The sequence below is a fragment of the Protopterus annectens genome, chromosome 1.part0 (assembly GCF_019279795.1).
Source record: "Protopterus annectens isolate FY-2018-M chromosome 1.part0, PAN1.0, whole genome shotgun sequence".
Taxonomy (NCBI): Eukaryota; Metazoa; Chordata; order Ceratodontiformes; family Protopteridae; genus Protopterus; species Protopterus annectens.
The window spans coordinates 950,675,979-950,703,249 of record NC_056725.1 but is presented as its reverse complement, the minus strand read 5'-3'; the positions used below and the strand labels follow the sequence as shown (position 1 = coordinate 950,703,249).

Below are 27,271 nucleotides of genomic sequence, written 5' to 3'. Positions count from 1 at the left end.
AGTTCATGCAGCAGACTATGTGGGTAGATGGTGGTCAGAAATGAAGTGGAAATAAATAGCAAGGTCTTTGAGTTGAGGTTTGTACTTCTGTGTGTGTGGATATGCTGAGATACAGCCTCAACAGATGGTGTGGCATTGTGGCCTGTTCTTATGGAGAGGTCCAGGGTACCCATGGAAGAACTCTAGGCATCCCAGGCATGTTCCTATCCATGGAAGGTGCCACTTTCAGGACTCTCACTGGTACCAGCATATCTTTGGCCAGGAGTGGGAGTGTTGCAAGACCATGAGCGACATGTTCTATAACACGTGGCACTGACAAAAGCACTGCAGCCTTGGGGATCTGCTCTTGTGTTCATCTGCATCTCCACAACTAATGTTGCTCTTTTGCTGTGGCTGCATATCATTGCTGGAGCCTTCCTGTGACCTGGCAGAGTGCTCTTCAAACTGTCTGGAGATATACATAGCTGAGTATATTTTTCTGGCACTTCAGAGTTGTGTACTGGTGATTGTTGTTTGACTAATTTTATATCATTGCTGACTGACTTCAGAGTTGTGCACTGTTATTTTTGCTTCACTGTACAGTTTTTCAGATCTCTGCTGAAGGTGCCCCCCCCCCATTTCTCTGTGTCTTAAGTTGGTATAACTGGTTTTACATCCTGTGTGTTATCTGACCATCTCAAGGATTACTTGCATAAAATTAGACTCTCTTAGTAAAAACGTCTGCATATGATTGCTGGAGCCTTCCTGTGTCCTGACAGAGTGCTCTTCAAACTATCTGGAGATATACAGAGCTGAGTATATTTTTCTGGCACTTCAGAGTTGTGTCCTGGTAATTGTTATTTGACTTATTTTATATCATTGCTGGCTGACTTCAGAGTTGTGCACTGTTATTTTTGCTTCACTGTATAGTTTTTCAGATCGCTGCTGAAGGTGTTGGTTTTCCTGTACCCACCCTCCCTATTCCTGTGTTGTTGTTTAAATTTGGAGGCTTTTGCAGTTGCCCGCCCCCCACTGTAGATTTGATGTGGGACACTCCTCCCGGTCCCATCACTTTGCCTCATTCTACCTAATAGACTCCTTCGGCACTTGTTTTTAGTCATTTTTAATTTAATTGCATTTTTTAAACTGCTTGGTCTAACATTGCTACATACTCAAGTGTGCTAGCTTGCACTACATTTGAATTGTTTTGACTGCTGTTTTAGCTACTTTTCTGTATATTTATATATATATATATATATATATATATATATATATATATATATATATATATATATATATATATATATATATATATAAATACCTTTCCTGTAACTAGTGTAGTCCAGATTCAGATTTGCTGTATCCAGGATTGTATGTAAGCTTCTGAGCCCCCCCCCCCCCAAGCTTTCAGTGTTGGAGAGAAGCCTTCTAGCTTATCAGTGGGAGTGGTAAGCACTAGGTAACCTATCTACCACATAAGGAGTGGTTCTGGTCCAGAAATTGTAGTTATTGGCCGTTTGGGCAGTTTTTCCATCTCTCTCAACTTTCTGATTTAAAAGCCCACATTTGCACTTGCTTCCCCCCTTTCCTGTAACTAGTTTAGTCCAGATACAGATTCTTAGTTTTAGCACTTGAATTTGCTTATTCATGATCAGCACTTGTTCAGAACTTGTAAGCACTAAATAACCTACTAATTACTACAGCACTCAACCTTCCTCATTACCTAGAGGAAAATAGTTTTGGTACTTACTTTCCTCACTTGCTTAGAGAAAAACAGCTCTTGTACTCACTTTCCTCACTTATCTAGAGGAAAATAGTTTTTTATTCAGGCATGTCCAAGGGTCAGCTCCCAGTGTTTTCTCGTGTCTATCTGATGAATCTGGGCACCTTGGGGCAATGTAGAAATTGCCTCATGTACACACACAACCCTCTCCTCCTACCACCCAACACTACAACCTGTGAGAGATGCACTTATCTAGCCAAACTGGAGGTAAAGCTCTCCCCAATAAAGACTGAACTTGACAGTCAAGAGGAGAAGGTAAACACTTGCACCACACCACACTCATCACATAGTCTCACTAAATCTATACCACCACAATCCACACATAGAAACACAAAAACAATAGCGGAGGCTCTCAATAATAATCCTGCTCAAGTAACAGAGACCTCCAAAGCAGAAATGCAGGCAACGTCCACTCCCCCCCCCCAACACAACCCAAATGACACATAGCCTGCAGACTCAGTGTGCCACTCAACCACAGCCAATAAGGCAAAACAACGTACCCAACACACTAGTCATAGGTGACTCTATAGTCAGGCACACTGATGTCCCACTCACCAGGCTAAACAAGGAGAAAGTTCTGTCAGCTGCCTGTCAGGTGCCAGGATCCACCACATAACCCACACACTCAGGCCACTCCACAACAAGTACAAATATGACTCTGTCATTGTCCATGTTGGTGTGATTGACCTGAGACGTACCTCCCTGGACTACATGGAAAGAGACATTGAAGAGCTCTCCGATCTTGTAGCCCAGGCAGGTATGACTCTAGCCCTGAGTAGCATTCTGCCATCACCCAGAATGATGCCGCAGTACAAGGACAAAATGATTGACTTCAACAATTGGCTAAGCTTCCGGTGCCATTCTAAAGGGATCCAGTGTTTGTCTGCCTGGGATGACATTGTCGACAGACCATGATGCTTTGCCAGAGATGGCCTGCACCTGTCACCCCTGGGATTCAGGATACTGGCTAAGGTTCTTGCCACCCCTATAGTGCCTTTTTTAGGCAAGGTTCAAATGACAAATTCAACACTGTAACAGGAACAGGCAAGCAAAAACTGAGGGTTATGCTACTCAATGCTAGAAGTCTAAATCTCAAAATGCACTCACTCGAGGCACTCCTTAAAATGGTGAACATCGATATCTGTGCAGTGACTGAGACCTGGTTCAAGGCTCCAGAGAGCACCCCTGCACTACCAGGCTATAACTCATACCACACTTTTTGGCCATGTAACTTGGACCAGAACACCAAAGGCAGAGTTGTGTCCATATTCATTAAGGATATCCACACCTCCAGGCTAGTTGCTCAGCATAATGCAGCTGAGGTTATCCAAGTGCAACTAATGCTGGGCAAAACTGCAATCCAAATTGTAGCTTGCTACAGTTCACCCACCATGCCCCAGGATTCCCACTCCTCTTTTCTTGATGTACTGGAAAATATTAGGGTAAAACCAAACACCCTAATAATGGACGATTTCAACTACCCCACCATTAACTGGGAAAACTACTCATGTACCAACTCCTTCGCTCAACGCTTTCTGGAATTCATAAACTCCAATGCCCTGGATCAACTTAAAAACACCCCCACCAGGGGCAGCAATATCCTAGATCTAGTCATTACCAACATGAGTGACCAGTGTTCCACACCTGAAGTCAACGCCTCATTGGTCCGATCTGACCATAAGCTAATTACCCTAGATATTCACATCCTGCCCCACCCCCTATTAAGGAAACCATGGTAAAAAAATTCTCCAAAGCCAACTTCATGCTTCTTAAGACAGAAGTGGTGAACTTCATGACACCCATGCAGATGGACAATCCAGTTATGACTACTGAATCCTACACAGTTGCACCTTATAAGCACTTACATGAGTGCATAGATCATGCTATCCCAAACAGAACCAAGACGCTATCCTCCAAAAAAAGGAAGCCAATCTGGTGGTCCTCTGCCATAAACAAACTGTACAACAGAAGGAAGAAACTTTTGCAAAAGAGAGTAAAATCCCATGAGTGGAGGAGCTCCCTGGTCCGCCTCAGTAAGAAGCTGTGATCCCTGATAAAATCCTCCAAAGCTAGTTATGAAAACAAAATCGCCACTGATTCTAAAGACAAACACAAAGCATTCTATAGGTATGTCAAGAATCTCAATGGCAACACTCAGATCTGCTCTGAGTTACAGCACAATGGCACTAAATATACAGAACCAACTGATATTGCCAACATCCTGGCAGATAGTTTCAGTGCTAACTTTAAACCCCCTACCCCCTAAAGAGCCCATCTATATACCGGAAGAATGCAAAGTTCCTGTAATCATGGCTGCACAGGTAAAAACCACACTCTCTAAAGCCAGGAACACAGCATCCATGGGACCAGACAACATCCCAGGCTGCGTTCTACATGAACTGCAGAACAAACTGGCACCACACCTAAGTACCATGTTCAATCATAGCCTCACCTCAGGCTTTGTGCCTGCTGAATGGTGCACAGCAATGGTTGTCCCACTCCACAAGGGGGGAGCCAACACGGACCCCGGGAACTACCGCCCCATTAGCCTGACGAGCCTGGTCTGCAAGGCCATGGAATGTATAATCATGGAACTTATAAACAAAGACATTGGTAATCTCCAAACTCTGGACCCCACCCAGTTCGGGTTTGTAAAAGGCAGATCATGTCTCCTAAACCTGATAGACTTCTTTGAAGCAGTCACCAAAGCCGTAGATAACGGTAAGGTGGTTTACAGAGCCTATCTAGATCTTGCCAAGGCTTTTGACACCATCCCCCACTCTGGAATTATAGATAAACTCACTAAACTAGGTATAAATCCCTATGTCACAAGATGGGTTGCCAACTGGCTCACTGACAGAACCCACACTGTGAAAGTAGCAGACTCCAAATCCAGCTTCACACCAGTGACAAGTGGAGTACCACAGGGTAAAGTCCTGGGTCCTCTCCTGTTTGGTATCTACTTCTCTGAAGTACAGGCTAACACAGAAGGTCTTTGGCTAATGAAGTTCGCAGATGACTGCAAACTAGGGGCCATAATTGAAACTCCTAACAATGTGGACATCCTACAAAAGGGCCTCACTGAGACAGATGCCTGGTGTCAAAGCCATGGCCTCAAGCTCAATGCCAAAAAGTACATTGTCATCCCCTTTGATAAAAACTCTGTACCCATGAACTACAACATAGGCAGTAGTATACTTAACACCGAAAGTGTGATAAGAGACCTTGGGACACAGGTGGACAGTAGTCTCTCCTTTGATAATCACATCACCACAGTAGTCAGGAAGTCCTTCTACGTGGCACACCTCATCACAAAAGGTTTCTCATCCAGAAAAAAAGAGGTCATTGTTCCCCTCTACTCATCACTCATTAGACCCATTATAGAGTGCAACGCCCCTTTTGGTATGTACCTCATAAGACATCTATAACAACTGGAAAGGCCACAAAAATACCTCACAAAGAGGATTACCGGCCTCAAACACATGCCCTACGTAGACTGCCTCAAGAAACTCCAGCTTTACTCCATTGCATACCGCCTACTCAGAGGTGATCTCTGCCTAACATACAAAGCTAGGTCAAACCCAGAGCTGTTGGACATGCTCCACTTAAAGAAATCCCAATCCCTCCGGGATACACGGTCTAGGGACCTAAACCTTGTCACCACAATAAACAGAACATGCAGGAGGGATAGATTCCTGTCCTAGAGACTTCCCATACTCTGGAATAAACTACCTATCTATATCAAACAAAGCTCCTCATTAGCACTCTTCAAGAAAAATCTTGATGATTGGATGGGAAATAGGAAATTCACCCTGGGGATCACCTCTGTGGCTCTGCTCGACAGTGGCACAGGAAAATAATTTTCTTGGGTGGCAGAAGCCAGGGTACCTTTTTGGCTGGGTTTATATAGGCCCCAGGTTCGATAGCCTAGTACCTACCTATGAACCTATGAACCTATGAAGGGGTGGTACTGTGTGACCATACCTCTCAACTGTTCAGATTTTTCCTTCATAATTTTGGTCTACTCCTCACAAAATTTGTGGATTTCTGCAAACCACTGATGATTTAAGCCACTAAATAATGGCATACTTTTGAATTTTAGACTTTATATCCTCCAGAAAATGTATGCTTACACAAATCTTGTTATTCTAGAAACAGTCTAAGTTTGCAAAAGCAATATTTAAAATCTATCCCTATTTTTGGGCGTTTGTCCCACCATTAATTTAGGCTTTGTCCATATTTCTTGTGCTAAGAGGTTGAGATGTATATCTGTGACCATGACCTTGGGCTGCCTCATTTACAGAAGGGGAGAAGCTTTATGACAGATGTCTGGTACACATCCTTAGAGCACAGAACGTCTTGCATCACACTAGTAGGTGATGGTATATGTCAATAAGCTGATGCATATGGGACTTATACTCCCTTAAGTCATAGTACATGTACCATCTATGGAAGACAGACGTGCTGCTATTCTGCACCTCAATGACAGACCTATACATTCTCTGGGTTACAAAAATTAGCACAGTCTGTTTGGGTGCAGGGAGATACCCATGGCATCTACAGCCAGTTGTATTTACTCCCACATGGTCATATCCACAAAATGAAGCTTGTAGTAAACAGTGAGGCCTAAGCCACAGGGGGAGACTCACTTTTTAGACTGCATATGTCACCAGCAATGTCCCCTATGTTTTTGGACTGCGTACATTGGGAGGTGTCCACAGGCCCAGAAGCCACGGCCACACCATGGGTAGGAGATCTGATTTGCATATTGCCTATATCCATCAATGCCATCATGCTCCTTGACCATACTAGTTGTTCATCTCCATCACTGTCAGAGTCAGACTCATAGATTCATAGGTCCATAGATTCGTACTAGGCTAACTGCCCCTATGGGCCATTTTAAGCCTAGCTAATTACCCCTCTGACATCAAGCAGTGGTATTCTAAAGGTAGTGGAGCCAGATAGTGCATCACCTGTGATGCCACCAAAACAGAATACCTGTATGAGTATAACCCATTACCTTTATTTTAGCTCCTGTGCATAAGTAATAGGCATGTACATAAGTGTAAATGATACTTGTACAGTGTGCTGGTACTCATGTCCCTTGCAGTCCCAATGTACCTAAATAACAAGACATACATGCAGCACAGCAGCATGAAGAAAAGACATTATTCTGACAAACCAGCAGAATAGACCAATCCACCTGGAACATCTGCAATAGATACTCTAAGGGCATGCAGCAACTCAGCTCCAAGATCTAACACAGTGCCATGGAGATGTGACATGTCTGATCCTCACTGGAGAGAAGCCAAGAACTCCTCCATCTCTTTCAGAGGTAGTTCAATGGACAGTCCCTCTTCCATTGCCTTACTTTCCTGTGCAAGGTGGACAGCATGTTTTTGTATGTTTTTGGTTGCCCTTCATCTGAAATTAGCATAATTTTGATTTTGGGCATCAACAGCATTTATGTGTGCTGCATTGACTTTCATGCACATTCATTGTAGAGCCAACCAGCTTTCTCTTGGCCAAACATCTGTTGGACATGGATATATTAGGCCTGTAACAGTATGTCATTCTCCTCTGTGGAATCCTTGCATTTTTAGCTCTTGTCTTTGCCAGGCATAACACTGCATGGAAAAAAAATATGATTTATAATTAATTGCCACTATGTAATACTAGCCGAATGACTGCCAACAGTCATTTAAGCAGACCGTAGCACTATCCTTCAGAGAAGTACTCAAAGGACAACTGGATAACCATGCATATTTGTACATCTACTGAACCCCACACACAACTACAAATACACAGCACACAAAATAAATTCCCCATCAAACATTCATATAAATAGATAGTGGAACTGCAACATATTGGCAAACTGCGCATCACCTGCCCAACTGGCATGGTTCTCCTCTACAGAAATACAAGTGGCCTGCTGCATACCTTGATTGAGTGTAGGCACTAGCAGATACCTGATGCTAGTGGTAAGCATTAATGGTGTAGCTAGACATACTCTTTGTACCAAACTGAGTACAATAATGCCTTAGAAACACTATACTTTTTGAGGCTAGTATATTTCCAGAACTGTCTAAACATAAGGGTGCCGCATAGCTCTGTACATAACTTGAATTTGCACAAAGACATAGGAATACTCTAAAAACCAACTTTCTTGTAGTTGTAGGAGACAGCAGCTGGTAAGTATGCATATTTGTATTAAGCACAGGGAGGTCAGCATCTGGAAACATGCATGCATTTTTAAATGCACAGCAGGTTGAGATGCATCAGTATGAGAATGTGAGTACAAAGTGAAATTTTCTGGCTATGCTCCATCAGTATGAACTGACATACTGCAGTAGGTCAGCATTACATCTGTAGCTGTGACATTTCTTGAGCCTTCATAATACACACATCTTTACCGGAAAGTACATTACAGTAGTCTAAATAACACCTAATATAGTTATGCATGGTCCTCCCCCAAAGCCACTGGTTGTATATGTGTTACAATTCACTCAAAACAAACATTAAACTTCTCTCATAAAACTTAGATAAGGTATTGCTCTACACAATTGTCTGTCCTGTGAAACAAGCATATTTGTGTGGAAAGGGCATTCATGTGCTGCCTGCCAGTAGTCCGGTGAAGTGTGCCATAGCTTACCATTCTCTGTGCATTCACTACACCTTCCTAGTTTTCTCCTAGCACTTCAGTCTTATGTAATGATTATCTATACTCTTAACCCCATACTTCTACCCAGTATTTGGTCAAAAGACACTTAAGGCAAACAATGCAAAGGAAATAATAGTGGATGCATAACATACCTTTCACTTCTTTTCTCCCTTTCACTTAACTTCACACACCAGTTCAGGGTTTCTCTTTAGTTCTCCATGCATTTCTTACGCAGAGCGATGAGGCTGTATTGACCCACTGAGGATTATAATGCATAGATTGTGCCTCTCAGCTTGACATGTATGTAACCGAGGCCTCCGCTGATGAAAATTTCTGAATTAGTCTTTATATGCATTGTGGCTAAAGGCAGAGTGTAGCATACAGGCTTACATTGTGCTATGCACCCACCTGAGCACATGTGAGGCATAGTGAGTATATATGGACATGGCAATATCAGAAAAAGGTTTCCTATATTTCATGGTGTCAGCCTGCTGACTGAAAAGGCACTACAGTGCACTGCAATATAAATAAGATGGCTCAAAGCACAACATCTGCCATATTTCTCACCTTCCAGTCCCATTTTCCACATAGTCAAAAATGTCATGTTCCATTTTGCATCCTGCCACAGTATGGACTGCTAATTTGCTCTGTATTGCATGACATTTCTCAGAACAGGAAACATGTGTGACCACGAGATGCCAACTATGATTATCTATTATGAGACATACAGTACAGTCATGACTTCTAATGGCACTGTTTCATGCAGGCACTCCAGTAGTCCTCTAAAGAGGCCAAGAGCATCTTATCTTTTTTTTCCTGCATAGAGATCTCTTGGAACATTTGCTTGGAGGATTGAAGTTCCCCAGTATAATGTGCATGCCTGGCACTCTCACCAGGGCAGTTACTAATACCACAGACATCCCTCAAACCGGCAAATAGTGCAGGCACCACTATAGTGATCTGTGGAGGTACCATCCAGATGGAAGAAGAGGAAAAAGAGAGGGCACCTGAGACATATTGTAAGTATGCTGCAATTTTTTTTCATTCTTTTCCTCTCTTACCAGTGTGGACTGCACAATAACTGTTTACTTCATTTTATCTATAACCCAGGAGGTAATTGCCGAGATTAATCTCCAGTAGTGCAGGAGATTATTCTGCCTTTCCAGGCACAGGGGTGGGTACACCTCTCTGTAGTAATAAACTCAGAGGTGTAGTTTTCCATTCCTGACTAGTAGTTTTGAGATGTGTTAACCTAATAGCAATACATACATATTACACAGGTTACCTATAGAGAATGCTGCCAACTTTATAATTGTTGATAGCCTGCCATGTGTTGAAGCTAGAGTATATCACTGTAGCAGTCACTAAATATTTTTCATGTTAGCTTCTGGGTTTATGGCTTTGCTGGTATGTCCAAGATACCTTATATGGTGCATGGTACAAGGCATCAGAAGATATTCAGACGTAGTTACATTAGTGTAGGTAATTCTAGCTACAGTATATGGAGTACACAGGACAAAGATAGGCAGCGCAATTAGTGTACAGGTCTTCATATCATTTGCTCAATATATGCAGGCAGCACTTACTAGCATATATCTGTAGGTTGCCAGTACTGACCTGTGAATCTCACCTATATATTTCCATAACAATAGTAATAATTCTGGGGTATGTGTTATAATTATTTACTAGTAGTGCTGCATTTCATTTATGTCTGCATATCTCTCCTCTTCGTCTTTGTTGCAGTCATTTTCTTTACTTTAACTATGTGCTTGTTATGTTATCTCCATTTATTTTGTATTTTATACAGCAGCCTTTTAATTCCAATGGAGTATGTAGCAGAGCAGTCTGGCCACTTAGATGGGGATGGTAGCATCTTGTTACCATTTAGAAAGAAATGCCCTCATCATTTAATATATATAACTGATGACCAGCCACACACTTTCTAAAAGTAAATAAAGAAAAAAATACTTTACTTGAGAAAGAATGAGTTAAGCAGTACAGGTAACAATAAAATATGCAGAGAAATATAAAACGACATAGGTAACACAAAAATAACCACTTTGAACAAATAGATTAGACCAAAGTAAATCATCCCACTGTATCAGGGCTTTTTTTCCAGCTATTCCCTATCTAAAATGATTCCTGAGCCCTAAGCTAAACTGGCTGAATTTCCTGACACCACAGGCAGAGACAAATTCAGAAACAGTTCACAAGTGTGTACATCACAAGCACCAGAGCAGGTCTTTTTTCAACCATCTCTTTGTTTTTTTCCTTAATGAATGAGATTCATATAGTTATTTGTATTTGGTTTATATATTTTCCATACAGAAACCACAAATGTACTTGTGCAGCATTTCACATTTACCTGCTAAATAACTTTCTTTATCACATCTTGAATAGTTATTTCGTAACATGCCTCGTAACTGCACTTCAACAGTTTTAGCTTCCAGGCTAAGGAATAGTAACACATCTTGTAATTACTGTTTCCTTATCAGAGGTCTGCAATAAATTTCTCATCCTTTGGCAAATGCTATATTTTCCAAGAGAAACCAGTTATAGACTTCAGTTACAACTTCATATACTTTTTGTAGAACGCACACATCTTTTCTTTCCAGTGAAAACCCACATGTTCCAGATAAACACGGCATAGACAAGGTAGAAAGTTCTCACTTATTTTAGGTAACCTGATACAGATTTTGTAGGGTTTAAGTGGAGCTCATGAAGCTGTTGCAGTCTGATTCAGAAATTAGCATCAGGTATATTCTGAGACATAAAAGGGGTTTCTGTTGAAGTTACTGAGGAATAACCTCACTTACTGCAAGTTGTACATCTAAATACATCTAAAACTGTAATACTCTGGAATCATACTGCACAGTGAACCAGATATCAGTATTTCTGCAGGCAAGTCATTACAAATTTCCTTAAGTGTCAGCTGGCTGAAGTATAAGACCATGAGGAACACAGAACCAATCATCCTTTTCCTTATGAACAAGATCACTGCTGGTGTGATTTCTAAGTATGTAGCAACAATGCTTCCTTTGTTTTATGAGTTTTCTCAGTTTTTCTTGAATTGTTGCAATCACTGAGTTGACATATATAAGTTATATGGTATGGGGGTGAGCAGGAGTAAAAAAACACTTGCAGTTTAATTTCACCCTTTCTTGTTTCAGGCATTAGTTTTCAATGTTTCAGTTCCCCAGCATTCTGATGTTTTTTTAAACACCTTTATTGAATTATCACTTGTTACATAGGCAAATTTACATTTATACAAAAGTAATCAAGTTGTATTAAATTAACATTAACAAACATTATACTTCACATATATTGATATGGGTTCACTTTATAATTTCAAAATACTGAAATCCTGAATTTCAGTATTTCAAAATCATAAAGTTGAAAAATCAAAATCGCGAAAGTGCATAATTGCGAATTTGAATATCTCGAATTCGCAGTTATGGCTTATGGTACATGGCGTGCGGTGTTGGGATTATATCGTGGTTCATGTTGTGTACGGATATAGGTGAAATTGAAGGTAAGTGAGTGTTTTGTAAGGGTTTGTGTGGGAGTGTGAGTGTGTCTAAATGTGTGTAAGTGTTGGATGTGTTGATGTTTGTGTATGTGTGATGTTTGTATGTGTGTGATTGACTGTGAAATGTGTGGGTGTGAATTTCTTTTTTGTGTCTGTGAAATCTCTGAGTTAGTATATATAAGTAGGGAGGTGTGGGGGCTCACCCCCCCACATGGGGTGGTGCAGGGGGGCTTGCCCCCCTGCTTACATGTAGTGTAGGTTTGTTTATTTGTGTTTTTGTGTTTGTGTGTGTTTTGTTTGTTGTAGTGTGGGTTGGACAATGTATGTGTTGTGTGGTGTATGGTGTGTATGTGTTCATGGCTATGTGTTTCGCGATGGTGTGCTTTCGGTATTTTGGACGTTTAACTTTATAATTTTGAAATACTGAAAGTAGGGATTTCAGTATTTCGAAATTATAAAGTGAATCCATTGATATATATATATATATATATATATATATATATATATATATATATCATATAACCTAATAACCTAAGCAACATTACATAAATTATTCAATTTCTGTCTCTATTTTTTTAAACAAGAATCATCTCATTGCAAAACTTCCTAAAAAGGATAATAACACTCCCCAAATACTGCACCTTTCCATGCCACTACATAAGCAATCATCAATAATTTTACAGCAGAAGAAATTACATTTTCCAGAAAGAGTTTTTCAAGTTAAATGCAACAGAGTACTTCCAATCTGTTAAACAGCCATGGTTGTATATGGACTTTTTTTGATTAAGCTGAAAGTTGAGAACTTAACTTATAACTTTTTATCAATTTTTTCCAATTTTTTATCATCAACATTTTTTTTAGTTTTCGTTCTCTTTCTTTTTTCAATGTCCAGATAAGAAATGGTACCTAGGGCCACTTCTCTTTCAATATTGTGGCTCATAAAATAATTATAGGTTCATAGGTGTGTACTAGGCTAATGGCCCTGGAGCCTTTACAAGCCTGGCTCATAGGATTACCCTGGCATCATGCCACCCAAAATTGCCCCTTACCTGACACCAAATGTATGTCATATTCATTCTAAGACAAGTGAGTACATCAACTATAAGAGGGTTAACAATATTTTACAGTTAGCATATACTATCAACCTAGTGAGTTATAGCAATCATTGGTATGCACAAATAAAAACAAATCCCATAATTTCAACAATTAATGTGTACACAAAATCCTATAACCACTAATGCCACAGGTAGGTCTAGTATATAATGCCTAAAGAAATGAGAAACATATAGCATACTGTCATTAAGCATCTGAAAGCTTGTGGAAACAGACATTTTTAAAGATCTTAAAATTTTTGTTTTAGTTTGTATTCAATGTTGCTCAAATGAATACAAAGAATACTAGGGCACATAATTTGAAACTGTATATACTTGGAGATAGGACTGAACAGAAGATCATAATAGTTTGTGACTTTTCTTGACATTGATTAGAAAAAAGTTGTTTCCTCCAAGCAGCCCCACCTCTCCCCTTATAGCATGAACAGTAATTTCCCAGTCACCACCAGGGAGATTGCCCCTGAATACACACAGCTCCTCTCACCCCTGTGTAAGACGTGCAGGCCATCCCCCATCACTCCTCCACTTTCTTATGCTAGGCTCCATCAGGTCTTTGGTCACTAATTGAACTTCAGTTACCCAGGTAACAGTTAGTGCTTATCCCTCTATGCCACAGAGCCAAGCTTTAAAATATATCCTAGCTTTGTATAAACCATACTTCTGAAACCACTGGTACATCTAAAGAAAATGAGTTTAAATTTCTCAATTACATACTCAAATATGTGTAGATACATTTCCAAGAAAGAAACAATATAGAAGTGCCATATCCTTTAGTTTTTTTCCATGCCATATAGTTCTTAAATCTGTCAAATCTATTCATTATTTTGTGTATAATGTGATTAACAACGATTCACTTAGTAACCACTTTTTCTAATAGCTAATAGTTAGCTAATAGCTTATAACAAATACTGCATAAATAAATCCTGTAAAGCACATAGTAAACATCATAAATGAATCAGCAGACAGACTGGGCATAAAGATAAAACACATATTTGTGTTCTTTGTCAGAGTCATTAACCCATCCCTCTCCCCATATTCTACATTAGGAAAATGAGTCATTCACTTGGGGGATCCATTCATTTAGTGTCATCCAAATGTGGAGCCAGTTAGATATACAAACATATTTTTCAGCTTTGGAGACACAGATAATGTAAAGCCACAAAAGGTTATTTGAATTTGTGTTTTCTGAAATGCTGATAACAAAATTACTCAGACAAAATGGTCATTATTTTATCATTTTCACATAAATCAAGAATTTAGATCTAGCTCTTCATACATAAAGATATGTCACATTACTAATCTCTGGGGTTTTCTCTTAAATATATTGTTATATATTTTATATATTTATTTGCTAGTTTGTTAACTTGGTAAGTGAAATGATCCTTCCTATACCTATTTCAGTGACAACACTGCCTATAAGGCTAAGTGTAAATACAATACACAGATAGCAGGCAGAGCATTATTCAAAAAGGCTGACAATGAATCTTAATTTTTTTTCTTGGTGAGCAAACATGTATGCCAAGATTAATGAAAATATGAAAATGTAACAACTTACCTTCTAACATATTTATATCTGCTGGATTGACTGGTGCTGCTAACATCTTAATTCGGATATCTTCCTCTCCCAATGGAGGCAATGTGAATGTTTCTAACCTAAAAGAAATGTGACTTAGTCATATTGCAAAGCCATAGTGCTACCTATAGTTTACAAATTTCACTTTTTACTGTACTTTTCTCTCTCACCAACTTAGAAGGACCTCCATGTAATGCATTGCCAAGCTATTTAAACTTGTATTACATGTAACTTAATATTGAGGTTTACAAGTAAGTAATGTGCATTTTAAAGCATTTATATTGAACTCATGAGTTGGGCCCAATAAATGACAATATTACAACTTCCATAGATAAACCTTGAATGTGCTACAACATGAAATGTGAATAGTTCTTTTCAGCCTGCAAACAAATATATTAAATTTAACCTAAAGTATGAGACTCACAGTAATTTTGAACATAATCAGAAAATATAGTTTTCTGTGGCTTCATAAGGGAGCATTGCAGAATCTGAGGTGTTATTTTGGATGCCATTAAGGTTGACACCTTTTGTGATGCTGAAAACTGGACCAAAGCCACATCTCCTGCAGTGCCTGTAACTCCGCCCAACCACATTCACCCACATATATGTCCATTTTATGATGTAAATGCATACACCATTAAGGCAGAATGTCCCCTTTACTCTATTTATTTTTATTTATTTATTTTGTTTACCTAATCTCAGACTTCATGTTACTCTTTTTTTAGAATATCTCAGACTACACTATGAAAAAATAAAGACAAGAAGCTGATTTTTTACAAACACTGGCATTCTGTTCACTCTGCTAAACAGAATACTGGAGTTTGTACAGTGCTTCCCAGACTACTTGAGAATCATTCATATTTCCAGATAGTCCAAAAAAATACAGGATATGTGGCAAGCCTTGATGCCATATACAATTGCTCAACAACTACAAAATGTAGTTTCTCAAGTGAGAAAGGGGTAGGAGTCATTAAAAAAAAAAACAGACTTTTCATGTTCTGAGGATTCTGTCCATATAGCACTTTTGGAACAGAAGGCTTGATTCTGAAAGCAGTTCTTCATACAAGTGGCAAAACGTAAGGGTCACAGAGAACAGTAGCAATGTATACAATACAGGAAGACAGCATCAAAAATCCGGCCATGGCATTTTATACTAGTAAAAACTAGTGAAGCTGCTTCCAGAAAGTACTGAAAAGGCAGTATTGCATTAATCAGTAGAAGGAGAAGAAGACATACTACTGTGTGTAAGATTTCATGTAGCATTAACAACTTCATTTAGATGTTATTTCTCAAGTAGAGTAAAACAAATGGGAATGATTGATTTTAACAATTGGCTTAGCTTCTGGTGTCAGTCCAGGGGGGTACAATATTTCACGGCCTGGGAGGACATGCTTGACAACCATGCTGTTTTGCCAGGGATGGTCTACTCTTATCACCTCTAGGCTTTTGGATATTGGCATAGACCTTTTCCATCACCATAGTGCTTTTTTTGGGAATGCCAAACTGATGAACTTACCAACTTAACTTATAAAGAAATATCTGAAGGTGGTACTGCTCAATGCTAAAAGTCTACAAGAAACTCAACTCCCAGCCTTCCTCTTCCTTGAGAGTATATACATCTGTGTAGTAATGGAGACTTGATTTAAAGTCACTGAGAGTACCCCAGCAGTGCAAGATTATAATGCTTTTCACACCTTTAGACCAATCTCAGTCTATATTAAAAACAGTCTCACATCCAGACTAGCTAAAGTGTATGCGCCACTGAACTCACACATGTACAACTCACCATAAACAGGGTGTCAAACCATATCCTTGCAAGCTATTGGTCCCCCTCCATGTACCAGGAAGCCCATACTACCTATCTCAATGTATTAGAGTCCCTCACCGTTCAACCCAATGTGATATTCATGGGGGATCTCAACTGCCCCTCTATAGATTGAACTTTATTAATACCAACCTCCTGGAACAGTTGGTCTATTCTCCTACCAGGGATGCAAATATTCTTGACCTTGTACTTACGGACATAGGGGGCCAATGTTCCTCACCTAATGTAATGTCTTCTGTCACCAGATCTGACTACAAGGCAATATTACTAGAAATAAAAATTAAATCCAGGCATCCAATGAAACCAAAAACCTTTAAGAAGTATTTCAAGGCTAACCTCTCATACTAAGCAAGACCTTGGCTAAATTTCAAGCACCCCCAAACCCAGTAAACATCATAGCTTACACAGAGCTATTTACAGAAATCTCTGTACATCCATATTGATAGCTGTATAGAGCGAGCTGTGCCCACTCATATTAAGAATAAGACAAACTCAAAAGACAAGCCACCCTAGTAGAATTATAATATCAATTGGTTATACAACAAAAGAAAAAAAATATCTCAACCAAGCATAGGAAGGGAAAAGCCATATACTAAAAGCCCAATTACCAGTCTAAACAGACAGCTAAGAGGGTTAATTAATACTTGAAATGTTAAATCTGAAGAAAAAAATAGCTGCTCAGGCAAAGGGCAACCAGAAAGCTTTCTACAGTTATGTCCATATCCTCAGAGGAAAATAATAACAATGCGCAAAACTTACTTTAAATGGCATCACCCACAAGGAACCAGAGGCCATTGCTAACCTTTTGGCTGACAGGTTCAGCTCAAATTTCTCCCCCAACTTCCTACCAATAGTATAAGAGAAATACCATGTACCACAATGCCCCCAATCATTACTTGGGAACAGGTCATCAATGCACTTCCCAAGGCCAAAAACTGTATCAGTGGACCCCGATAACATCCAGGAATGTTTAATAAATAATCCAGGAATGTTTAATAAATAGCATGAAACATGAATGTTCCACTTGAATCAATTTTCAACTGGAGCCTTCATTCAGGGTTTGTGTCCAAGGAATGGAAGATGGTTACAGTTATTCCCTTCCACAAAGGAGGTCCAACCACTGATCAGAGTAACTGCAGGCCAATAAATCTTACCAGTCTCATATATAAGGCCATGGAAAGAATCATCATTCATGGACATGATAAATGAGGACATAGGTAACCCTCAAATGCTGGACCCATCACAGTTCAGCTTTGTTAAAGGAAGATCATGCCTATTAAATCTGGTAGACTTTTTGGAGGATACAATACCTCACTCAGGCATTATAGACAAGTTCACTAATTGATGTGAAAACTCTTTTATCAGCCACTAGATAGCAAAACTGGCTCACTGATAGGATCCAGGAGGTCAAAATAGGTGGGGCCACCTCCACCAAGGGGCCAGTCACTAGCGGACCCCCCCAGGGCTCAGTACTGGGACCACTCCTTTTTGGCAGCTATTTCTCTGAAATGGAAGCAAATGCTTTAGGTTTATAGCTGACTAAGTTTGCAGATGATTGCAAGCTGGGGGCTATCATCAACTCCCCTGCAGACTCTAGAATTCTTCAAAAAGATCATTTAATGCTAAGAAATGCATAATTGTACCCTTTGGGAAGTCAGCCATCCCAGCTAATTATAAGGTTGATAATACACCCCTAAGAGTTGACTCAGTTGCCATGGATCTGGGTATACACATAGATAGTAGTCTTATCTTTGATCACCGCATGGCAACAGTGGTGAGGAAATCCTTTTATGCTGCACAACTTATAAGGGCATGGCATCTATGTCCAAACAGGTCATTATCCCTCTGTACTCTGCCATTATCAGACCAATCATAGAATGCAAGTCTCCCTTTGGTATGCAATGTACCTGACCAGGTATTTGCAGCAACAAAAGCAACCACAGAGGTTCCTTACAAGAAGCATACAAGTCATAACAAACCTGCCTTATGCAGAGCAGCTTAATGGCCTTTCCCTCTACTAAGTCTCTTATAGATTACTGAGGGGTGATCTATGCCTGGCTTACAGTACATCTGCATACCCCACATTTAAAAATCTCTTCCATATTTGTAAGTCAAAGAGTACTAGAAATACAAGGACTAGGGGCCTATATTTTTTCTGTGACTTAAATAGAACATGCTGGAGAGACAGGCATGTGTCCCAGACTAGAGACTGCCTCTCCTATGGAACAGGCTTTCCATCCATGGGAAGTTGAGTTTGTCTATTACATAGCCCATCCATGTGAAGCTGAGTTCTTCTGTTACCCAGTTTAAGCACAACCTAGACCAGTGGATGGGGAACAGGAAATTTACACTGGGCCTGGCACCCATGTCCCTTATGGACAGAGGTAGCTTATAAAGGCCTGACCCTCAATGTCCTATCTGGATACAGGGCCTCATTATTCTTTCAGAGAACCTTGACTGGGTTAGAAAGCCTCCTCCAAGTTGTTAGCCTAGTAACAGTCTATGAATCGATGAATAGAACAGATAGTTGATTATGTAAAATGAGACCATTGCCGAGTGCATATTTATAAGTTTGTGAAAAATATTCTGTCAGGGATCTGATAAAAAGAATTCAGATGACATTTAATTACTTAGCCAAAGTCTTACTCCTATAGCTCTCAACCTCTAACCACAAGAATTCAGGATGAAGCAAAAATCATGTGTGTCTAAGGCCCAAATCAGAGATAGATGTATATAGCTCTTTTAAATGTAAGAAGTTGCTATATTAACAGGTTTTGCAATGGCATGCATTTTTGTTATGGATATGAAGTCTAAAACTTAAATGTATGTCATTATTTATTGACTTCAGTCCTCACTGACTTGCCAGAAAACCACACATTTTATGAAGAACTGGCGAAAAATATTACGCAAAAATCTGAACATTTTGCCAGATTCTTGAGAGGATGCCTACATCTCACCTCTACCATTGATGCATCCATTATACTGTTTGCCTGACATGCAGAAAATTAGCATCATGGCACCCAGTGAATAATTTGGGCTGTTGGAAATTGAGGTTGGAGGTCCTCAACATAAAAAGCCCAGACATTCTCACTGTGTTACATTTTTCTATGCCATTCGTCCAAAGAAGCAACAGCTAAGGCTGACAAATAGAGAGGAATGTGGGGTCATTTATCTTAACTCCTCGCAACCTGTGTGTATCAGAGAGGAATAAAAATATTTTTTTACATTTCTAAGTATCCCCATAGAGCGTCAGAAATATGCAATGACCTACTGAATGAATTGCTGATAACAAGGAAGAGCATTCAGAATGTATGCTCTTGACAGTTGCTTATTTGGAGTGTCTAATTACTCTTATTAAAGAAGCCTAGTACATTTCCAGCTTCTTCTTAAAGATTCCATATAAAAGGACATAATATTACAGATTGGTACATAGTTATTAAAAGAATCAGTGTCTGACAAGAACGTTAGTAAATTATTTTTATTTATTAAAATCCTGCAAAGATCACTGAACTCAGTAACAACAATAGGGCAATGAAGGACCAGTAATATCCATTCCATGACTGATATCTCTGATTTAGACCTAGTTTAGACCGCTTTCAATGACAGTGTGAGAGACCAGACCCAGGTATATTTACGACAGCCCATCCATTCATCCAGGTTATGCTTAAAGAGGGTTAGGAAGCTATTTTGCTTTATATGCAAAGTAAATCTATTATGTAAACGTGGGATTGTCTGGGATATATATCTATCACACCAACAAGTCCTCTTTATGAGTCAGTGAAAGTTAAGATTTCATAAGCTGATGTTTAGGCTATTAGTTTAGTGGATGTTCATGAGGTCACATAGGACTCTATCCTTTGAGGATCCATAGAGTAGACAAGTTACTTCTCAAGAGTCGGTAGGAAACAGGATAGGGAGAGAAAGCACCTTAAGGTGATGAGGGTAGTGCAAGGAAGGCATGCACTTGACTACCTTAGTGAGGGATCACTGTGTTCTCCCAAGCTGGGTCATATATTTAGATAAGTACATATAAATGGGATCATAACACTCTATTAAAGAACTAGTGAGGAAGGACTAGAAAGAGGGATGATAACGTCTATCTGCAGGAACAAATCTTGGTGATTAGTCTGGCTAGGTAAAAGGATTTCCTAACAACAGAGGATATGTGATGATCAAAGTATAGTTTGTTGTCAATGGAAGCGCCCATGTGCCTAAAGACTAAGTCATCTTTCAAAGGGACATCATCTACATGATAGGTACATAGGTGTCCAGATTTCTCAAAGGACACAATGCTGCATTTCTTTGCATTTAGTATTATGTTGTGGTCCAAACATTACTTATTGGTGTGTGTTAGTCCCTCCAGAACAGTCTGGAAGCTAGACTGATAGTTAATAGTTACTTCAACTTCACAATAATCCACAAATGTGTTCAGTCATAGGCCCTTGATGTTAACCTTGACATCAGAGAATTAAATACCAAACAGAAGTGAATATATGGCCAATCCCTCTTTTTGAAGACTCCCACACTAATAGACTGAATTCTGTCCATTAACTAGTGTGTCAAACAAGTACAGTAGGGGTTTACTTTTATTTTAATTAGCTTATCATTAAGGCCATAGTGGCCAAGTTCATGTAGGTGATGAAAATGGATTTTCCTGAGACTAATGTCTCAGTGACTAGCTCAAGGATGCCCAACAGGTTCAGTGGGAAGGATCTACCTTTATCAAACCCAAACCAACCTGATATCCAGAGCTTATATAGTGCCTATGTCCTTATTTATAAGTTGCATGATGATGTGTTCCATTCATTTACAGATAAGGCTGGTGAGGTTTATACCTATTGTTTCCTGGATCAGACGGGGATTCCCCCCTTGTAGAGTGGGATGGCTACCTTGATTTTCTATTCCTCTGGCACAAATCAAGTGGAGACGCTAAAGTTAAACAGGCTTAGTAGGGGGGTCTACTGGTCAGTGTCTGTTGCTGACAAGAAAGCAGCCTGGCACATTATCAGGACCAATACTGGAGATATATTTTTGACTTTGAAGAAAACATTCAAGACTTGCTTGGAAGTGATCAGAGTAGGTTCTGTTTGTGTGGTAATAAGCTGGAGAAAGCTAAAGGGAGATAGAAGAGTAAAGTTAGAGCTGAATTTGTTTCCTAATATTTTATGCCCTCAGGGAATGAGTAAGTGTTGTTGTGCATTAGCTTTGCCTATTGCTGGCCATTACGTTTTCTAACTCAGCTAAAGAGGGCTTCATGGTTGCCCTAAGCAGAGGTAGTCATTCTCAATTCATACATTTGGAGAATATGATTTTGTTTCTGAGTTTGTTGATCTTTTTGAGCCCATGTCTTGATAGCTGACTATTAAATTTGCTTTTGCAGGCTATAAATTTATTCCTCTTCTTGTACAGTTTGCTTGTACTAGGGTTCCACCACTGGGATTTATTCCAGAATTTGGCATTGTATTCATGTCTTATGAGAAGAGATGCCTCAAAGCACACCTTAAATTATATGCAAGTGTGGCAGTGTGAGAGTTGGGGTCACAGAGGTGAGGAAGGCACTTACATTTCATCAGGTCATCAGTTAGCTGGATTTCATTTACCTTAAGAAATTTTTAAAGACAGAAGGGTTTTGTGGTCATTCAGATTTTATCCTTATAGTCAGTATTACAAAATAGTGGTAAGTGTTGACTAGTGATGTGGCTATATTAGTGAGAAGCAGGTCCAATATGTTTTATTCCAGTTGGGACTTAAATGAGTTGGTCAATGGATCTGGCATTATTGAAGACCAGGAATCCTTGGGCATTAAAATTGTGCATGTGGATTTACGTATGCAAAGTCTGAGATCATTCTATCTTGCAGTATGCCCTCATTTCCAAGTTATGGTCATCTCAGCGTTAGTAGATATAAGTAGCAAGGGTGTAGTAGTGCAACCCTGCACACTTGGGGTACAGGGGGGGTTACCTACTGCAAAAATAACTTTAAAGGAGAATGCTGATTGTTGATATTCTCTGATCTCATTTAGTTTTGCTGTTTTTTTTTTTTTCATAATTCTGGGACTCACAATTGCAGGTCTCAAAATAACAATATGGAGCCAATCTATGTCTCTGAAGGGAAGAGCTTTCCAACAGTTATCCCCTCACCCAGATCCACCAGTTCAGTCCAATTCCTTTTTTTTTTTGAATAATTTTATGTCAAAATGTAGGCAATAAGGAAGACAAATTAGTGTGAATATGTGAAAAAAACAGAAACCTGTAAAAAAGTTTATGTGAGTAAATTGCAGCCATTACAGCAAAATGTTCTGCCTCATTTAACATAAAAGGTAAAGATTTCTTCTCAGCAATTGATGACAGAATGAAAAGTGATTGAACTGTAGACTTTTCCTTAATAAAAGTATAAAATATATAGGGATTCTAGTCCCTGGTGAGTATAGTAATGTAAAATGTTCAGTGTAACTCAAATATGCAAAATTTTGGTGGTCAACAGTCCACTAACCATAGCAAGTTACTGCCTAACATTGCCATATCAATCACTCACTCATGGCAAAACGTTAAAGCATTCCTTATAAGCATTAAACAATAAGACATACTAACAAAGATTATATTTTGATAAGAATGTACTGGAGATAAAAATAAATAGAATAATGGCTGTAACTGAGTAGGCTATAAATTATTACATACTCTCCACAATATTATAAAAGTAATATTATTGGTAGAATTCACTCTGCTGTAGGCCTCACCAGATGAAGCATAATTCAGAATAAATTATCTTGTAAAAGTACCCACCTTTCCACAACTCCATATAAAGGTTTCATCTGCTACATTAAAGTTGAATCTTCATAGATACCATGACCACATTTACAATACCATTTAAATGTATTTTTTGTTTTCTTTTATGACATTGGTCAATTATATATTCTAGATACTCTGAATTTAGATGTGAAAGTGAATGTAAAATTAAGGGAGGAATATAGCAATTTTTTGATAACATAGCCTGCTGTGAGAAGATCTTCTCAGGAAAGAGAAAAAAAATGAAAAACAAATCAATATTTGTCCTCAAAGATGCACATCTGGCAGTGCTTTGCATAACAGCACTTGTGCAAGAATGAAGCAATGATAGATATCCCTAGATACGAACATTTGATGGCAGTTCAGACTGTGTTTAATGTGAATTGACTTCACATTCTTTGTACTGAATTTGAGAAAGCTCTTTTGTGTGAATGTTAATTAGGCATGCAATAGTTATATGTTAGTTATCAGTGTTTTCAACTGGATTTGCACAGTTAAGCTAAGAATATTGTATAAGAAGGCTTCCCACTGAAATCATTCTGTTAGCTCATGTGTTTTGCAAGATTAGTTAATATGACTTCTTGCAAAAGCTCACAGAATTAACCTCAGTATTATTTCTTGTTCCTTGACTACAGGGTAGTCAAATACCTTGTTTTTGAGAAAGGCATAAAAAGCAGGTACACTTTGCATGATATTGGTATGGCTGCCCATGCCTTGCAAAACTTGAAAATAGTAAGTGAAATAATTTCCAGACAAGGAAGTCTTCAAGATGAGAGAAACAACAAATTGTGAAAGACTGACAGGAAAAGGAAAAGTGCAAACATCATTCAAGATATTCTGACATTTTTACTAATTCATTTAAAATGCAAAATGAATTATATAAAAGTAGGGCTTCTAAGTATCCAAGAAGTAATTCATGATTTTTCAGGGACATGCTTCTTAAAATGGCTGAATGTGGGAGAATAGTTTTAGTGGAGGTAGTAGTTGAGGACCCTGACCCCCCCCCCCCCCAGCCCCAGGACAGAAACAATATATAATCAAGTAGTACTGCATAAAATCTGTTATATGATAAATTTTCTTTGTTGAACAGACTGGAAGCCAAATCAGGTATAAATACCAACTACCGATCATAGATTTGAAATGGGTAATACTTGTGGTGACTCTGACATTTCACACTCTTCAAGGCTTTATTAACAGCTGTTGTTTTCTGTGTTGGACATTTGGAATGTTTTTTTTTTTTTTGTCCACTCTTGTTTTTAAGTGATTGATGCTATTAGTTTGCCTTTACTTTGGAAGAAGAATATAAAGTATACTTGTTTCTCCAGGGGTCTCATTCCAGAATTTTTCTCATCCAGTTCTTGGGTATTGTTCTGATTAAGTGGATCAGAGTTCTAATACGGAGATGGTGAAAATTATGTGAAATGTTTTCATTCCAACCACCAGAACAGCACCATGACAGTTTCTTTTTTTTATCAAAACAGGCTTATTGTTTTAACATACAAGAGAAATATCATAACAATTTTATACAAGTAATTAAAAATAGATATGATTATAACATTCAACAAGACAACTAAAGTATTTACAAAGACATCCACTTCAATCAGATCAATTAATTAAACTAAAATACCATGCTATTGAAATTAGGATTTTTTTAACAAATTTTGTAAATTATCCCATACAATATAATAAGATGTTTTTCTAGTTGTTCTTGACCTAATTGTGTTTATTTCCATATGGCACACTATATTCATAACATTTTTAAATTCATTGAACGAAGGAGGTGTATCTGAAATCCAATTTCTGGTTATTATTTTCCTAGCCACTGCTAGAATAGACCATAACAAGGGAAGCTTAACCTTTTTAACACTTTGATTCAATTTTATACAGTCATAAAACATATGAGCCCAGTCAGCATTAATTTCTACATTACATCTTTTACATAGATTATCTTTATTATTTATTTTATTCATCATCAAAGGTGTTTAAAAAGATCTATATAAAAATTTCCATGTTTAAAGTCTCCATACAATGGAAGACGTAGTTCTATAGACAGATTCCAATATATATTGTTTATCTTGTTGATTTGGTGGGTCCCCATTAATAGAAGTGAAATAATTCCAGTATGTATCTACACTGTAAAAAGTTTCTTGTCTGATAATTTTATGTATGTATGAAAGTTTACCTTTATCAGAAACTTTATGTTGTAAATGTAATATCAAGTAATCAATCAGTGTTGGAATAGATTCTTTAACTGTTATAGACATTAGATCTATTTTATTAATGAGATGTTGTCTAAAGGTCTGAACCTCTAACCAGCAAGTTTCTCTTAGATCAAATTCTTGTTTTAAGAAATCTAGATTTTTAACTTTATTATCAGATATCAACTGATACCAGTACTTTAGATCATTATCTATAGCTAAATGAGTTCCTTCAGTAGATGACAAAAGCATACCCTGAGTATGCATTATAGGAATATAATAAAATTCCATTCTCTATACTTAGGGTGCATGAATATAAAGTAGCTAATAATAATATTTAATGGGTAACAAACCATATGTTTAGGTGTAATAGGTGAAGTACAAAATTCCTTTAGTAACCATAACATGGAGTTATTTACAATCATATTTTTATGTGTTAAGGAGATTTTCATGAAGTGCATACTAATTAGCTATAATCTTTCCATTTTGACATATGACTGATCTATTAATAAAGTAATAACTTTTACAATAGAAGAGATAGTATATAAATTAAAGTCTGGAAAAGAAATACCCCCTTGAGACCAGCTATTAGTATGTTTCTTTAATGCAATCCTAGGTCTATTAGGTGTCCAAAGGAAATTTAACATTAGTGTATTCAGTTTCTTAATAATTATTTTTGTAGGTGGAAGTATTATTGATTGTATTAAGTATAAAATCTTGGGGAATATTATCATTTTAATAATTGTAAGTCTCTCCTCCATAGTAAAAAACATATTATTCCAGGTATTAAAAAGACTTTGTATATTAAGAAAACAGGTATTATAATTATTATATATAATAGATTTAATATATTTAGATAGTATTATACCTAAATAAGTTATCTGACCTGAATTGGGTACATATTTAGTAAAATCACTAATGAGAATATTTTTTATATAGGTAGTATTTTAGTTTTTTCTTCATTGAATATTAAACCAGAAATACTTTTAAAATTCATCATTTTATCAAATAGAGACTGCATAGAAGAATTAGATCCTGCTGATGTAATTAGAACATCATCTGCAAAAGTTGAATTTTGGATGTTGTATTTTCATCTATTTCAAAACCCTCTATGTCAGTACTGTTTCTAATCAAATTAGCTCCATTACTAAAGTGAATAATAGTGGAGAAAGTGGACATCCTTGTTTTGTACCTTTAAAATTGGTATTTTTTGTGAAACATATGTTCCTACCTTAATATAAGCCAATGTTCCTTTGTATAAATGCTCAATTAGATTTACAAATGCATCTGAGAAGTTTGTGCACTTCAGTAAGGTAAACAGATAATCCCAACTTACTGAATCAAATGCTGAACTTATATCAAGACTAATAAGTGTTAAATCTTTCTTTTCCTATTTGCAAAATCAATTAATGTTAAAGTTCTTCTTATATTATCAAAAGTATTTCTATTTAAAATGAAGCCTGTCTGATCTATATCTATAATGCCGGGAATGATTGTCTTCAATCTATCAGCAAAAATACTCATAAACATTTTATAATCAACATTAAGTAATGAGATGGGCCGATATGAAGTACATCTAGTTGGATCTTTATTAGGTTTTAAAATTGGCGAAATAAATGTATATTGCCAAGATGGGGGTTATTAACTCAGTTTGGGCCAAAATAAAAACCTTATGTATTAATGAATATGTACTTTTAGAAAGGATTTTATATATCTCTGGTATAATACCATCATTACCTGGAGTTTTGTTTGATTTAAGCTTATTTATTTGTGTAATAACCTCTGTATATGAAATACTTATGTCCAATAGTTTAATCTGTTGTTTA

General features: G+C 37.9%; 1 protein-coding gene across 1 annotated transcript in view; it reads right to left on the bottom strand.

The window, feature by feature from the left end:
- The window catches only part of LOC122795950 (enoyl-[acyl-carrier-protein] reductase, mitochondrial-like), a 688,493-nt gene that overhangs the window by 488,478 nt on the left and 172,744 nt on the right, over positions 1-27,271 (bottom strand). The window contains exon 2 of the mRNA XM_044064436.1: positions 14,620-14,717. Within this exon, the coding sequence (XP_043920371.1) occupies positions 14,620-14,717 (98 nt within the window). The remainder of the gene's footprint in view (positions 1-14,619; positions 14,718-27,271) is intronic.